Below are 17,153 nucleotides of genomic sequence, written 5' to 3' on the forward strand. Positions count from 1 at the left end.
CACACACCACACACACGGGCTCTCAGTGTGGACGTGTGGATGGCAGGAGGGCCTGTCTGGGCAGCGGGACAGCCTCGCCCTGTGACTATGGAAGGAATGGCAGAGATGTCCCAGAAGTCACATCCTCACTGTGTAGCAAGGAGGAGGAGAAATAATGCCTTGGTTTCGTGGACCTTCTTAAAACCAGCGAGCAGAACTAGACAAGTGTTGGGGATGGAGAGGAGGTCCGGATTCTGCCTCAGAAGGACACATGCGGTGGCAGACTTCTCTTGCATGGAAGAAGGGCTCTGCATTTACTGGGGAGGCTGTGCGCACTCTGAGTCACTGGTTTCCTCCCACTCATTTCTCTTTGTGTTCATTCGTGTGGTAACCACCACTTGCTCACCAAGGACTGTGCTGTGGGTGGGAGAGGTCAAAGGAATCAGGCCTTGTCCTCACCTCAAGAAGCTCATAGTGAGTTCAGGAATCTTGCCACTGGCCACTGGATGTGAGATTGTGGACAGGTGTTCTTTGAGTGCTGTGCAAAGCCAGGAGGGGAGGTCAAGTGCGGAGGCCTTCAAAGCCAGCTGCTTGCTTTCTCTTCTCCTCCCCTCCCCTCTCCTCCCTTTCCCTTACCTTCTCTTCTCTCTTCATTCCTTCCTTTCTTTCATTTCTTATTTTCCCTTCCTTTCTTCCTTGTTTGCTTTGTTCTTTCCTCCCTCCCTCTCTTTCTCTCTCTGTCCTTCCTTCCCTCCCTCCCTCCTTTCCTTCCTTTGTTCTTTCTTCTAGTACTGGAAAATGAATTCAGAGCTTTAGTGCTGTGCCGCATCCCCACGCCCTTATTAAATTTTCATTTTGAGTCAGGGTCTCACTAAGTCACTAAGTTTCCCAGGCTGAGTTAGAACTTGTCATCCTCCTGCCTCAGCCTCCCAGAGTGCTGAGATTATAAGCATGTGCCAGTGTGTGTAACAAATCTGATTCTTAAAGAGTGAGGAGATGCAAATCAAATGAGATGGATGGATGAGGGTGCCAGGCAGAGAGAAAACCGGTGCCATGATGGAGAGGCCTAGGAGCCAGCATTAGATGTGACTGTGGAAAGAGGTGCTCTGGGGACAGAGCTGGTGAGTGGTGGCTCAAAATGTTACAAGGGAAGAAAAAATTTTTTTTCTTAATTGGAGTGGATTCCTGAAACAAAAGACAGATTAGCTAGAGAAAATCATGTTTCTATTTACCTGAGAACTACCCAGGGAATGAGCAATTCTCAAAGAAGTGGCTTTGAATTTCAGCTTCTATAGCATCTTCAGCGATAAACAGTGCATTTTTAGAAAATTGACAAAAAGACGGGGGGAAAAGACTGCATCTCTGGAGATGTTAAATTGTGGAAAGACAGACATGGCAGGAAAAGGCTGCTTAGGAAATCTCGTCCGTGTCGTTCTCTGTCACTGTCTCCAGTCCCATCAGGGTCAAAAGTCAGCTTCAGTGGTCCAGTTCCGTTCTCCTTGGCAGAGCGGGTGGGGACCTTCTGTCTACCTCTAACCTCCTACATGACCTGGCAATCATTGTAATGGTAAAGACACTACCGGGTTGTTACTTTCCTTGTGATTCACAAGGTAAACTACAACGACTTACATCTGAGAGCAGCGAAACATCTTGGAGATGTCATTTCACCCGCTCTTACAGGCTGAGCAAGAACCATAATGTATCCACTAAGACACTGTGAAAACTTTATCTGTATTGCCAAGCTATCTCTCTACTCTCTTGAAAAAAAAATGTCTGTCAGGGGTATCTGACTATAGAAAGATCTAAAAATTAAATTCCCTGGTTTCCCCTGTGACAGTCTGAAATAGCCTGAGCTTTATGATGAGCAGACGATGGCACCATGATGAGGACAACAGGACAGCTCTGTGTCCGTGGTGTGGCCTCCTCCATGAGTGGAGAGCAACACACAATTTCGGACACCTACGCCTGGGTCTCCAGGTGGTGTAGGCTGTACTCCCCCAACTCTTATGGATGACTTCCACCTGCTGAGGAAAACTATGAGAGAATTCTGAGCAGGCCCAAAAGGCCACACAGTATTACCCCACTGCAGGACAGTCTGAGAAGTCCTAGCATCACTGTTTATGCCCATTTCTGACACAGAATTTAGTGGGTTCCCAGCCCAGTGTTCTACCTCGACAGGGGCAGCACAGGGCATGGTCATCCTTGGCAGGGGTGGGGGGGGTTCATCACTTTGAAGGCCGAGTTTCCCATACAGTTGACTGTAACTCTGTAAACACAGGAACCTTGATGTGTTTGAGCCATTCTGGATAGATGGAATTACAGAATACCCTATCCTTTCCTTGGGGGTGCTGCCTAGGAGCTTGGCTATGGAACTAATCATAGGGGATTCCAATCAGGGCATTTACTTCTCTTGACTCTGATGTCTTCACCTAGAGCTTGGGGACCTTGCTTGGGGTATCACAGGGAAGTGTCAATGAGGTAAAGCATAAAAGGTGCTCATTATAGTGTTCAATAAGTGGCGATAGCTGTTTACCCATAACTGGTTTGTAATAATAACAGAAAGCAAAATTTGATCGTTTCTTGATGTCTCCAGTGCTGGCCCAGCTGTCTCCTGCAGGGTGTGGGATTACTGTCCTCCAGCCTTAGGTTTCCTGAGCACTTTCCTCAGTCTTCTCCATCAGAGGAGTTGGGAGGAAACACAGGGCTGCACATGGGCGAAAGATGAGCAATGGTCATCAAGAAATAGTGTGAGAAAGCTAGTCTTCCCCAGGGTGGCATCTAGTAGAACAGAGTTTGCCAGAAAAAAAATGTAATAATATTAATAATAAATAATACCAGCTGCCAATACGTGGGCGAGGACTCTGGAAGGCAGCATACATCTATATTCCTATCCTCACAATTGCTAACAATTGCATTCCCCACTTCTCACTGAGGCTCAGAGGAACTAGGTAATACTGAAAACAGGATTTGCAGCTTCCTGGGGATGTGGTTTCCTTTTAAAGCCAATTCCCACTCCCTTCAGTCTTCCTCTCATGTCCCGATTCACAAGCCCTCACCCAAACAGTCCCTTTGGTGGCCTGAGATTGACACCTGAGGTCTGAAAGCTCTGGTTTTGTACCATGGACTTAGAATAGAGTTCCAAGAGGCTCTTGGAGCACACCATGTATAAGCAGAGTTTTTGTGTCTAAGACGATCTGAGGGAAAATTGGGCAGGTGTGGTAAGGTGGGTGCCCTCTGAAAGCAAGCACACACGAATTCATAAAAAATCACAATGTGCCTTTGTAGGTCTGGCACCCCTGGAAGGAGCTCCGGGCACTGTTACCGGTTTCCAGCAGGTTTATCTCTGGAAAGGTAAGCTCCCCTCAGTGGTACAAGTGGCAGGGCTAGAGACTGGCCGTGCCTGTCCTTCGCTGGGGCACTCTGCTCTCCATAGAGAAGAGGTAGAGATCTGCTTTCTAAGAGAGTGCTCTCCATAACAGGAGGGCCCCACTCCTCATCAGATAAGATACCACACACTAAAAGGAAAATGCACAGTGCAGAAACCCAAGAAAAGTGGGAGGGAGGAAGATCCGGGTTCCTGGGAGACTGAGTTCACTGAATATACATTGCCCAGGTAACCAGGATAGGTGAGTGGGGGCTGTCGCCAACCACAGCAAGAATCTGTCGGAGGATCCCGGGCCTCATGACAGACCCCTCAGGGACAGATCTCCAAGTGGTGCTGTGGAATTTTGCTAAATTTATTCAAATTCCAGTTTGTCTTCGGACCGCCTGAGTAGTCTAGGATAAATTATTTTTCTGGGTCTCAGCTTTCTCAAGAATAATATGGCAATCTGATGCCTCACCTTCACAGCATGCTGCAAACACCAGTATTTATGAATGTTTTCTTACAGCACAGGGCAAATGTTGAGAATTGCAGTCTCAAGGACCATGAGGGTTCTAGGACTGACAGGTGGGCTGACGTTCAGTACAAGGCCATGGTGTGCAGACCTGTGCCTCTGGGTCTGCTCCAGACCTTTGCAGCTCCTGGCTGTGGACCATGAGAACTTCCTGCTTTGTTTCTTCTACTCTTACCAAAGGAAAACCGCTCCTTCTCCTCGATGTTATGTCACACATACTCTTCTGTTCCTCCTAGATTCTGACATGGCATCTCGGCCTGAGTCCATGGGATGCCGAAGCGATGTGGTACTGAGGCCTGAATCTCCAGCAGAGACAGGTATCAGCCCCTAAACATTTGACATCTGGGTGTCTGTGGGGACAAATGGTGGTACCAAGGGTGGAATCGATGAGTGGATCCCTCTACTATTCCCTGCTCACTATTCTCAGCCTCAAATGCCCCTCTAAGTGACACTCCCATTTCACAGCGTGGCAGCCCCTCACGCAGGTGACTGGCACAGACAGGAAGGCAAACTCAGAAATTCACCACCATCACTGGAAACAAAAACAACCATGATAATAAAACTAGGAAAAAAAAATAGGTTGTGCTAAAGAGTAAGGTTCACACGGCTCTGGTCAGTGACTACTTCTTATGTCAGTCTTGAAGAGTAGAAACAAATGTAAACATTCCAAAATTGTTTAACGAACAAGCAAGGTTTTGAAAATGAGTCACGACGTGCAGGGGAAGCCTTTGTGGGACAAAATAGGGGTGACATGCATGGAACGCCTGAGACTTCACCTCTAGAAACTGCAGTTCTTATTGCTGAAGTGGGGCCAAAGTGCAGAGCAGGGGACAGGGGAGAAAGGGGAGAGGGAAGGATGGAGGAGGAGGAGGAGAAGGAGGAGGAGGAGGAGGAGAAGGAGGAGGAGGAGGTGGAGGTGGAGGAGCAGGAGAGAAGAAGAGTGGCTTCCTTTGTGCTGCTGGGACAGGATGCCACAAAACAGACCGGGCAATTTACGGTGAGTAGACAAGGCCTTCTTGCTGTCAGGTCCATGGTGGAAGGCATCAAATAGGTGCAGGAGAGCAGCAAGGAGCTGAACTCCATTTTACTGTGAGCTGGAGGCGTAGCTCAGTGGTAGGGTTCTTGCCTAAAATGAGTAAGGCCCTGGGTTTGATCCCCAGCATTGGGGAGACAGAGACAGACAGACAGACAGACACATGCACACAGAGGGAGGGAGGGAGGGAGAGAGGGGGGCGGGTAGGAGAGGGAGAGGAGAGAGAGACAGAGACAGGAACAAACTGCCCTTGTCACTTACAGACTGTATGGCCACAGGCAGTCTGCTCAAGTGCTAAGAGCCCTGAATTCTTCAGGTGTAAAATGAAAGCTTCTTGCCTTTCTTATCCCAGGAGACCGCAAAACTCCTGTACATTACCTGGTGCCTGACTGGTGACACCAAATGGTAGCTTCTTTCCCTTCCTAAAATTTCTCTACAGGTCAAATGTGATTATATACATTCAGCATACTCATCCCATAGTCGTCAGCGAGCAAGGCTGAGTGCATTCTGTGCCCAGAGTTGCTATGAGCCGAGCACGGTCTTCTATCTAAAGTGAAAGTGCTCAGGCAGAGAGACCAGGTTTGAAGCCCCACTTTGTCTCTATCTGCTCGTGTGAGTGAGCCGGCTCTGAGTGCCAGTGTCTTCTCCTGTGAGGGTCCTGGCGGTAGCCATGTGGCGGGGGAGTTGGGGAGCTAGAAGGGGCGATTTCTTTAAACTGCTGGGATATGGAGCCTGAGCTCACAAGGCAGCGGCTGTCGTATCCACAGGAGCCATTGGTGTTTATGATCCTACTGCAGAGCTTGGTTCAGGCAAGCGTGCGGCTGAGTCCCATCCCGCCCTGCCTGTCTTCCTATCAGCTAGCTGATCCCGATGTGGATGGGCTGTGGGACACAGCTCCTGTCCTTGTCCCGACCTGAGTGCCATTCAGACTTCTTCACTGGAAGCATCAGTTTGGCCTTGAGGGCAGCACCCTACTCAGAGACCCTTTCCCCCTTCTTGCGGTTCTCATCCACACCTCTTCTGTCTCCTTGACTTCCTGGTTTTTGCCAGGGCCGTCAATGGGCACACTCACCTCGCAAGCACAATGCAGTGTGCTTGAGTCTAGGGGTTGTCCCCAACACTTTCCCGTGAAGGACAGATGCTTCAGGGAGGGCTCCCTTCCCCAGCCTCCTGGGCCCCAGCCCTAAGCCATCTCACAACTCTGCTGCTCAGGGTTCCCGTTTTACTAAGGAGAAATGAAGGGCATAAGGTGCCTCCATGTCCCAAGTTTAAGCCAGCCCAGCACCCAGTACACAGCAATGCGAGGATCCAACCAACTGACCTGAATCTGGGGTTTTCTCGAACCCCAGTCAGCCCCTCATGCAGCCAAGGTGGGCACGCGAGCTCAGACCCCAGAGTGGGCTGACACAGCGGGTGTTATTTGTTTAATCTGCAGAGTAGACTTCTAGCTGGCCTTTTTTAAAATAATTGAGCCAATATTTTAAAATTGGGGTTATATGTAAAAATGAACATGCCCTGCCTCTCTAGAGAAAGACAGGAAAAACTCTAATAACACCGATTTCAGATTTCCTCCTGGTGATGGTTCTCTGAGCTGAGCAAGGCTGACCACCCTTTCCATCCTTGTGTGTGTCCAGTGCTCCTTGGCCACCACTGGCACCCTGCAGCCCTGTCCACTTCTTATCCAAGCCTCTGTGTTGTGGCACCCAGCCTGGGCAGAGCCTTTCAGGGGTAACTTTGCAGCTCACAGCAGGGTGGATGTGTGTGAGGTGGGGGCACCTGAGGCGTTTAAAAAATCCACATTAAGCACTGTGCCAGGGCCATAGTGCCAGTGCTGTCCCAGGATCCCCACAGCAGGGTCCCCCCCACCCCTGGAGTGGGAGCTTGGCTCCTGACCAGTGCCTGCATGCAAACAGGGTGAAAAGGAAACACTCCGCTCAGCTTTCCTTTCTCAGCTGGTCACATTCCTGGGACACAGAGGATAAAATGTCCGCAGAAAAAATGCCATTGAGCCCAGGTCAGCTTTTTCAGGCACTCCCACCTGGACTGTGTTTCTTGGAGTCCATGGGAAAGACCTTTGATTCAAAGCACAGAGAGATTTCCCCCTTTCTGCCTCAATTCCCTGTGGTCAGTCTGAGACTGGAGACAAGCAGAGGGAAAGCAGAACGAGCAGCTCCATCTGGCTATCCTAGTCCCGGCCTCTTCCCTGTTAAGGGGAGCACAGAGTTAAAGATAGCACATAGAACACGGGCTCCTAATACAGCATCTGTGCCAGGTACAAGGAGGTACGGAACTACAATATTCACTCTTCTGTTTGAACGATGCTTCTTACCCGTATGTGCTGTGCACTTGGATGTTCACAGTCCAGTCAGATAGCCACATATCAGCCACCACCTGACACTGGCAGGGTGCGAGAAGACAGGTGTGAAGTGGAGTAGGAATGATGGGGAGGGAGAGTGCCAGACAGCCTGGAACAGTCAGGGGAGGCTTCTGAGTGAAGTCCGGATGGATCTGCCAAACACTTCTGGGGCGCAATGGAAGAAGATGTTCCAGGTAACGGTCACTGGGCCGAGACTCCAGGGGCAGGTGTGGTTGAAGGTAAATCGAGTGTCTGTTTCATATTCACACAGAGATAAAGGTAAAGGAATTGACTTTCTTTTTCAGGTTCACCAACAGAACTTTTCTCCCCTGTGGACCTCACCCAGGTCGTTGTCAATGCAAACAGATCCCTGCCCAGTCAGCGGCACTGGCTTTTCAAACACCTGTTTTCAGACGAGCAGGCAAAACTATGGTGCCTTTCTCGTAAGTAGCCTTAGATTATACATGTCAGCTTTCAGATTCTGAGGTTCGGTGTCATACTTAGCTTAACTCCAGAGACACAAATAAGATAGGTCTCAGTGCTATAACTCAGGGGTCACTACATTCTTAGAAAATAGGTAGGACCCAATCCCTATCTTCCAGAAGCTTCCAGACAATGTAGTCATTCAGTCTCTGCTCTGCTCCAGGAGCCTATCAACCCATTATCAGTCCATCTGCCCATCTACTCCTCCACCCATCTTCCTATCTATCCTTCTGTCCATCCATCCATCCATCCATCCATCTGATGAGTTGAATATGCATTTTATTCCAGACCTTGTGTTTGATCTTAGGGATAAAAGACAACAAGAATCAGCCATGCTCTTGCCCTCAAGGTACTCACAATTACCTCTGGCAATGAGTGATGTGGGAGAAGGGGCAAAGAGATCATTCACAGAGTTCACAAGATCTCTGGTTTGCAGATCTTGCCTCTGATATGGTCACTGGTGGATCCAGTAGAATGTTACCCTTTCACTTCTGTATTGCTGAGTTTACTGTCTACCCTTTACTTCAACTTCTACTCTGCCTTTATTTGAGGCCCCACAGCCCCTCCCCGGACAGGAGAATCCCAGACTGGACAACCACAACTCCCCAAAGAAGAACCTCTGTCAGGTTATGCTCCCCCTGTGAGCCTCCTGAGATCTTAAAGCCAACTGTGCTCCTCCTGCAGGCTGCTCCCAGGAGCCCTCTTTCTGTCAGCTCGCAGAGGTAACAGAGAGTACGCCCCTGTACTTCACCTGCTCCCTCTACCCTGAGGCCCAGGTATGTGATGACATCCTGGAGTCCAGTGCCCGGGGCTGCAGTCTGGTCCTGCCACAGCAGCCAGGGACCCTGTTCTGGAAGAAAGGTGAGTCCCCAGGTGTCTGTGCACACTGGGTTTCTGGTGGGAGGCAGCTCTGCGGTTTCAGAAGCATCCAGGATTGTTTCTCCTTTAAATGCACTCAGAAGTGCATAGCCGATCCTGGAGACCACTCCTGCTCTAGAGCCTCATCCATAGAGAGAGCCATGGCCAGTGCACTTGTCACCTGGAACCCCATGAGGCCATGCGGTGCAGCGGGTCTTGGCCTCTGTGACTGTAACACCACAAAGGCTGTGTTTCTCGAGTCAAGAGCACTAACGATGCTGTAGTTTGTGTTCTTTTTTCACCCCTTGTGTCTGTCTTTCCCTCAGACATTGCTGCCCTTAGCATCCTCCATTACCTTCTTTGCTCTTACCGTGTATCTGATGGCCCTAGGTTTTCCACGCAAATGAGTCAGGCCCACAAGGTCAAGCAGAAGCTTTGACTGGTGAAAGCTTGCTGGTTTTAGAACAACCGGACTGGGCCAAGCTTCAGGTGATCGCTCAATGTCAACATTTTTTGGTCCTTGCTTTAGATGAATCTTTGAATACCTTCTGAGAGCATATGCCTGGCCTCCAGTCATCCGGACCCCATATAAGGTTGGAGAAGGTGGGGAGTCTCAGCGGTTACTATGGAGACTGACAGAAAAGGACCATCTGTAGTGCATCCCATCCACTCTCCAGGGCAGGCAGAGACCTCTCTTATGTCCTCTCCAGGAATAAGGCTTTTGTATTCTTCTTCCATGCTTGTCATTTGGGGAAACAGAGAAGCACCTGGAGACCTCGGTCTTCTGAAGGAGATCCGTGGCTCATCTACTGCTCAGGCTTCTTTCTCCCTTCAGTGCTGCTGATGCTTGAACCTTCTGAGAGCCAGGGATGCATGGGCTTGCTTCTTGGTTTTCCCCACAGAAATTAGGGTCTGTTTTCTTAGGTCCGTGAAACCATGTTTTACCCTCTGTATGTTTTCTAGCTCCACAGAGTGTATAACTATAACCCCTCCCCTATTCTCTCCACCTTGGGGTGCTTATGCCTTCACAGGCATCCCAGCTGTTATTTTACTGAGATTTGGGTTGGGAGTGAGAGTCAACATACGAATTTAATGCTCCATCTTTAATGAAAGCTTTCAGGCTGGCTTCTACTCATCAGTACTCAGGTTTTCACAGGGACAATCAATTTCTCTCTGAGCAATAACATCTCTTTCTTCTTCTTTGCAGTCGTACTGAACAACAGAGTAAAGAACTTTTACACTCGCCTGCCATTCCAGAAGCTGGCAGGGATTTCCATTAGAAACAAAGTGCCCATGTCTGACAAACCCATTTCCAATGGGTAAGCAACCTCGGCCCTACACTTAATGTTTATTATTAAAACTCTTTCGCATCTGTGACATGGGTGAAGCTGTAGCAGTTAAAGATGGAAGCCTAATAACAACCGCACAGCCCAAAGCTAAGTGAAACAAAGGCAATGAGGAGGTGGCCACACCAAGTTTATCTCTGAAGCTTTAGTCAGACGATGGAAAAGAGACCCACTGAGCTGTGTCTTGTCAATTAATCAAAGTTATCAAGCATGGCAATGAACCAGGCCCTCAGAACCTCATGGGACTGTATTCAGAATCTGGACCACAAGTAGAACTTTTAACAGAGCCATAAGCTTGGAAGGGCTTTTTATTCTATTGTTGTTTCAGAAATTTATTTTATTGTCTATTTGGTGCATGGTTTAGCTGCTCTAGTTGGCAGTGAGATTTTGCTCAGTGTAATGGATGGATCCCACCCATCACAGTCACCAGGTGGGCTTGTTATCAGCCTCTGTCCTGGGGCCCATCCTGAACAACTAACTCAGCCTTCCTGGGATGGGCTCAAGAACTGGAATTTTAAGGAAGATCCCTAGTGACTCTTTTGACTTTTTTTACTAGTATGTGTTTGCAGTACATGAAGTTTACTTTCATTTTAGGGAGGTGGAACATGTGTATAACACAAGTTGATGCTTTTTTGGTCTCCTTCCCCTTCCTACCTCCCTCCCTCCACCCATCTCTTTCCCCATTTTCATCCTTATCATTATTGTTTTTAGTTCATGGCATGTTTACATTCATTGTGTGCATTTGGTACACGTAAAAGCACCTCTTAAATCTTTTTACTCAGTCGTTGATCTGCGAACTATTGATCTATGAGGTACTATTGAGTTGTGAAGTACAGGTTGCTGGCATTTAACATCTGCTTTTGAAAATGGAGATAAAATGATGATGCAGGCGAGTCTGTCTTGGGGTCCAGCTAGACATCACCTGTGCTGACAGAGGGTTGGAGCCAGGGATCAGCTGGGATAGGAGCTGGTGGAGTGGAGTTAGGGTACCCAACTCAGGCAAGCATGGAAATCCAGTGATCAAAGCTGAGGTGTAGCAATGTAATTCCAAGAAAAGAAAGAGAAGTGGCAGGTGGACAGATGGGCAGAGACTTGGGGAAGGAAAGCCAGGGAGGTGGCTCCTTGCTGTTAGGGCACAGATGCAGCCAGCACTGCCCAGCAGATAAGACCTTGAAACACTAGGATGTGACTTGGCTCACAGAAAAGCCATAGTAAAAACGTGGCAGGTCCACACATCAAAAGGGGACAAAGAGGCTGAGTAAGCTCTCAGGAATCAGATTGAGACACATGGTCAGGACAGGGACAACTTGAAATGGAACTTCAGAGCACTGGTTGGAGCCATGAAGTTCCTCCTACTATTACTGGTTCTGGACACCAAAGGGTGGGTCTGGTTAGCTGCACTGAGTGGACAGCAAGGTAGGTACCATGGAGAAAGCCTAGTGGGATGAGCCAGACAACAGACGCATCCTCATGGAATGTGATTAGTTCATGTCGCAGAGTAGAGGGGAAGCCAAGGAGAGAGACACAACTCAGCTCTTTGCTGCTTAAACGGGCTCCCAGAGGGTCACCCTGACTGTAGGACATGGACCACCACCCCACCATGTAGAGATGCTTTTTTTGCTGTGTCTTCCTTTTCCCAGAGTCCAGAGCTGAGACTTCCTCCTTGTCTGAGAAGACTATAGGAGCATTTCAGAAAACCTGACTTGGAGCCTAGTGTGTAACAGGCACAGAAAGTGTGCTTGATGAATGAATGAAGGATGGCAAGGCAGCATTCTCTGGAAAAGAGAACTCTGCTTTCAGAAAGATTCTCAAAGCTAGGAGTCCCCTCATACACATTGGCCAGAGCGCCCACACTGTAGGCAGTTAAAACAAAGCTGACCTCCAAAAGTAAGGGTGATGCCCATTCATCCCACTAAGTCAGTGCTAGGCCCCACCGAAGCCCTCAGACCGGCCCTCTCTCTCCTGATCCAGGTTCTTTGAATGTGAACGTCTGTGTGACTTGGACCCGTGCTGCACCGGCTTTGGATTTCTAAATGTGTCCCAGTTAAAAGGTATTAATAATAACAAGGCCTTCCCCCCTTGCACAGCACTCTGCAGGCTAGAAGACACGCACACTTGTGACCCATCTCACGCTCAGAGCCTCTGTGAGTGAGGGAAAGGAGGGATCCTCATTCATAAGGTGGAGGCTCAGAGAGGGCAGGGCGCTCATCAGTGCGGCAGATGGATGTGACTCCCAACCTGGGGACCTGTTGACCTTACACACGTGTTATTGCTGTTTGCCCCACATAGCCTTTCTGCCTTCCGCACTTCGCTCAGCAGTGTTCATCTCATCTTGCAGCACTGTCAGGTGGCTTGGTGGTGGAGTGGACTTTGGAAACAGTCCATGCAATCTGTATTTAAAACCTGGTTCAGGTAGGGGTGGGACTCAGTTGGAGAGTGCTTGCTTGGCACATGCAAAGCCCTGAGTTTGAGCTCCAGCACCAAAAAACAAACAAACAAACAAAACCCCCAGAAACTTGGTGGAGAGACTTACTGGTGATGTGGTTCTAGCTCAGTCACTTACCTTGCCCCGAGGCTTAGCTCTCCCACCCGTAAGTGCACAACCTTTCTGCATCCTGTGAGGACCAAGTGAAGTGCTGCAAGCAGGGCCTGGCACAACTCTGGCATAGTAGACAGGTGCTCAGTCAGCGGCAGGTGCCTCCATCCCTGAGCCCCTAGGCCAGAGGCTCCGCATCTGAGGCCAGGATCCTCCCAGAAAGCAGTGGCGAACCTCAGATGTCTGCTGAACACAGATTTATAGTGTTTCCCTAACATCTGAGGCCAGAGGCTCCACATCCTCCCAGAAAGCAGTGGCGAACCTCAGATGTCTGCTGAACACAGATTTATAGTGTTTCCCTAACTCAGAATCCACTCTCTTCCTCCACATCCTGGTCTCTGCTATGTGTTTCCCAGGAGGAGAGGTGACGTGTCTAACCCTGAGCAGCATGGGAGTTCAGATGTGCAGTGAGGAAGCTGGGGGAGCCTGGCGCATCTTGGACTGTGGTTCTCCTGACACGGAAGTCCGCACCTACCCCTTTGGGTGGTACCAGAAGCCGAGTAAGTAACCTGGTGGCTCTGTTGGTGTCTTTAGTACACCATGTCCCACCCACACAGTGTCCTCAGGTTGGGAAGTAGATGGATCAGAATTCACTGGATGCAAGCAATAGACACTGATTCTCTGTACTGCCAGCAGAACAGAAATGGATTGGGAGTCTGCTCATTGTATCAAAGGAAAGAGGACTAGCTAGATCCTAGGAAAGATGGAGAGGGAGCAGGCTCCACAGATGCACTTAAGAAGAACAAGTGGCCCAGTTCATCGGTGCATCACAGTCATCACTGATCTGCTCCTGAGGGACCACTTGTTATATTAAAGCTTTAATTCAAGGGACAGAGTTTGGTACAGCATGAGATGATTGTACCCACTGCCAGAAGGAGGGTATGGTGTTGGAGTCATGGTGCCAATAAGCTCGGATGCTGAGGGGGGAGGGGAAGTAGCCCAAAGTGTGTGTAAGGTCTTGTTGCTGGACAGGCAACAACCTTAATCAGGGGAGCTAATTAGGAAAGCGTGACACATAGCAATCTTAGGGAAGGAAACGGTGACAACCTATTTGTGTTTGTCAGTGCAAGTGCAGTTAGAACTTTAGGAGCAAGGCAGCATTGGACCACTGTGGGTCCTCAGGGCATGTGAACAGAAGGGGTGGAGGGTGTATGGAGCTTGGTTTGAAATTGATGCATGAGCAAATGAATGCAGACACTACTAGTCACACACAAGGAGCCATTAGTGTCTCTGCATCCATGGTGGGTTTGCCTTCAGGAAAGTCACAGTACTTGTCAGTTTCTCCTTCAGTGAAACAGTGAATGAGACTCACTGTAGTGCTCTCACCTCTTACATTCTGGGTTCTTGTGGGAAACTAGAGATTTGCCTGTGTCCCAGAATCAAACTCAGCAATCTGTCATGGTCCCCATAAGCTTGAAAACCCTGTCTCGGGAGGAGTCAACCAGAAAGGCCAAGCAGAGAGTCAGTCTCTCTCCAAGCTATCTCCCCAGCTAGCTTTCATGTCTCACTTTGAGAGAAAGTCTGAAATTTCCCCATCTTTCCTGGAACTTCCTGAGAAGTAAGAGCCAAGGGATGTCTGATCTGAAGGCAGCATAGAGATACGTAACTGTAGACTCCACATTCTTCACACCGTCCCTTCACATTACTCTGCCCAGAGCAGGGAGTGACTTTTCAGTGCTTTCTGGGTGTCAGACACTCGCTAGACCTGCCTGGACTACTTCAGTTCATACCCAACGCACTCCTACAGAGCTGACACAGCCTGCTCCATGCCATACATGAACTGTGAAGCATAGAATGTTAGATGTGCTCAACCCTAGCCACACAGCCTGTATGAAGTAGAGACAAACTGCAAGCCCAAATCTGATGGCCCCAACTTTCTCCTCCCCTCTTGGATGTTAGCTCACTTCCGGCAGGCCTTCGAGTGAGTGGGTAGTAGAAACCCCAGACGTCTTGTCTGGCTGGTTTCCCCCAACTCAGTTGACTAACCAGAAACTGACTAATCAACTGGAGGAGAAGATCAGCAGGCTGGCAAGCCAGCCTGTTCATAGTTTGGCCTCCGTTGTGGAACTGGAAGGCAGAGCTTGGACTCCCAGGCAGCAGCATCCTTGGCCTTGCTTGTGACCCTGTGCATGCCTCAACTTCACAGCAGATTTTTCTTTTTTGGACTTAATTATTTCCAGGCCAAATAGAATTTTCCTGCTGATATTTACCTTCAGCAGCCTGTGATTTGGTTTGAATTCACCCGACTGACTTTTTCTTTTATTTCAACATCTTGAATTATTTTAGGAAAAACTTCAGAGTGATATAATGAAACAGCCTCCACTACCCATATCTAGCAGTCTTCTGGATTTGTGTTTCAGGGCAGGGAGGAGGGAATGCTTTCCTATAACTCCCAGCCTCGGTGGACACCAAAGGCCAGTTCTGAGCCTCCTGCCCATCTGTCTGTCCTGTTACCTCCTCACCCTACTAAAGTGAAAAATTTCCTTTTTCATCTTCATATGACTCATGGAAGACTTGGGTAAAATGTTTAAGCAGAAGTTCATTTGTTCAGAAATATAATGGAAATCAGATCAGAGTTATGACATCTTGACAGGAGTTGGCAAGGAAAATAATCCAAGGTGCTTCTTATCCGAACTCACTCCAGCTGTTTTGCTTTGTTTTATCTGATTGTTCAGACCACTGACTGCTTCCTGCCTATACTCTGTGGGGTCAGGCTAGGGTCTCAGGAGTTTGGATTGGGAACTACAGGGCAGGGAATTAAAACTCAGAGACAGAAGTTCTCACTTTCAACAAACATGGCCGAACACTAGCCATGGAGGGAACTTCCATGCATTGGGCTTTCAGGGTGTGGATGCCAAGCACTTCACAAGTGTGATCTCATTTAAACTTTGCACTATGTCAGATGAGAAAGTAGAGGCCCCAGGAAGTTACCTCATTTGGTCAAGGCCACATGGCAGGCAAGTGAGAGTTAGATTGGGTCTATGGCCTTTCTGATTTTAAGTCACTGTGTTATATTGCTGAGTGTGGATAAATCATGATTCCTGTCCCTTAGGCACTTACAGTCTGAGGAGTTACAACTCTTAAGTAAATAACCCAACCCTAAATAATCAACCCATCCTGTTTGTGAGTCTCTCATAACATAAGGCTAGAAGCTTAGAAACTTGGTTGGGCATTTAGAGTGGGTTTCATAGCACTGAGAAATGGGAAAGTAATAAAATACAGGGATGCTATTCAGATACTCACACCTAGAGAGGAGATACAGCAGCATATATGAGTAACCGTAACAGAGCTTTCTTATGGAAACTGGCCTAATAAGTCAGAGTATTCCCCCACCTGGGTCATGCTGACCAGCACAAAACCATCTTTTGAATTCATGATGTGTCTTGAGCCAAAGCATCTTCCCTGGTGGGGTTCTGCATATTGTACATTCTTGGGTTCTCTTTTCTTTCATAAACAAAACCACATCAGCATCCTTTTGGGTCATCCTAACACATAGCTGACATGGTTGTCACCTTTTCTCCTCATCCTTGTCTTTGTATTAGCCAATCACATGCGAAACGGTACAGAAAGGTCTCCATGGGGAAGGGAAACCTGTCTAGAAGGGGAGCCTCTGGGCCTTAGTTAGCCCTGAGGGGTGGGTGGGATTCTGGGGCACCTCTCCTTCAGCACTCACACATGACACATGAGCTTTGCCAAGCAATGCTAGTGAAGAATATTGATGATAGACTTTGGCCGTGTTTGGCCTAGTCTGATTATTGAGCATATAAATATCTCTAGCTGCTGAAAACTGTGAGCTGTTGACACTGCACCCCCTTCTGCTGAGGGCAAGAAAGTAGCCTTCTCTAAGCTCCTAATGTGTGCTGAATGCCGTGCAGCCAGAGGGGGAGAAGTCCTTACTCCCCACAGTTGACGGTCTGGTTAAGGGGAGGATGTGAAGGAAAAGCCCCTTTCTGAAGCCCTTCCTATGTGTCAGACACAGGCAGTGCTTTCTTTTATCCACTTACACCCTCTTGGAGGTGGGTGCCCTTCCCATCCAGAGCCAAGACAACAGTTGTTACCTCTGTGACCAGGCAGCCCCAGGGAGGTGACTGGGCCCGCTGGAGGGAGAGGAGGTGCCTTCGGAGGTGGAAAGGGGATCCAAGAACGTTGGTCCTTCATGGACTATGCTGACCTGCTCAAGTTGTCACCAGATGGGGTCCAAGAAGATCCTCTCAGAGGGGAGGAGGGGACGTCAACTTGATGACTGACAGGTCCTGGACGTCTTGTTCTAGAAAAGCACTTTAAGATGTGTCAGTAACAGACATAGGTTGATTTATTAGATGGAGTTAGAAAATAAGAGAAAATGGGAAGGGACTTGAGCTCAGGAAGCCGAAGGGGACACAGTTCTGATGGAGAAGATCAGATCGGTCCTTTAACAAAGGAAAGAGGCAGGTTTTTGTAGAGGGACAGAAGGGCTATGGTCTGGTGGGTCATTTTCTCAGGTCAGAGTTTACAAGCTGGCTCTGGAGAAGTCTCTATTGCTTGAAGCAGCAATCCAGAGATGAAATCCTGGAGATGAAATGGTTGTTTCTGCTCGGGGTGGTCTCAGTGTCACTCAGGCTCTGCT

The 17,153-nt window shown here is 48.7% G+C and overlaps 1 protein-coding gene across 2 annotated transcripts in view; it reads left to right on the forward strand.

Annotated features, from left to right (window-relative positions):
* The window catches only part of Tg (thyroglobulin), a 203,508-nt gene that overhangs the window by 67,471 nt on the left and 118,884 nt on the right, over positions 1-17,153 (forward strand). Inside the window, exons 28-34 of one of the 2 annotated variants that reach the window (XM_010629590.1) lie at positions 3,265-3,330; positions 4,112-4,192; positions 7,570-7,707; positions 8,432-8,608; positions 9,813-9,924; positions 11,923-12,002; positions 12,904-13,047. In XM_010629590.1, coding sequence (XP_010627892.1) covers positions 3,265-3,330; positions 4,112-4,192; positions 7,570-7,707; positions 8,432-8,608; positions 9,813-9,924; positions 11,923-12,002; positions 12,904-13,047 — 798 coding nt within the window. The remainder of the gene's footprint in view (positions 1-3,264; positions 3,331-4,111; positions 4,193-7,569; positions 7,708-8,431; positions 8,609-9,812; positions 9,925-11,922; positions 12,003-12,903; positions 13,048-17,153) is intronic. The other variant, XM_033760858.1, reaches the window with a different exon arrangement.

This window comes from Fukomys damarensis, unplaced genomic scaffold (genome assembly GCF_012274545.1).
Source record: "Fukomys damarensis isolate Sample0158 unplaced genomic scaffold, DMR_v1.0_HiC HiC_scaffold_5, whole genome shotgun sequence".
NCBI lineage: Eukaryota > Metazoa > Chordata > Mammalia > Rodentia > Bathyergidae > Fukomys > Fukomys damarensis.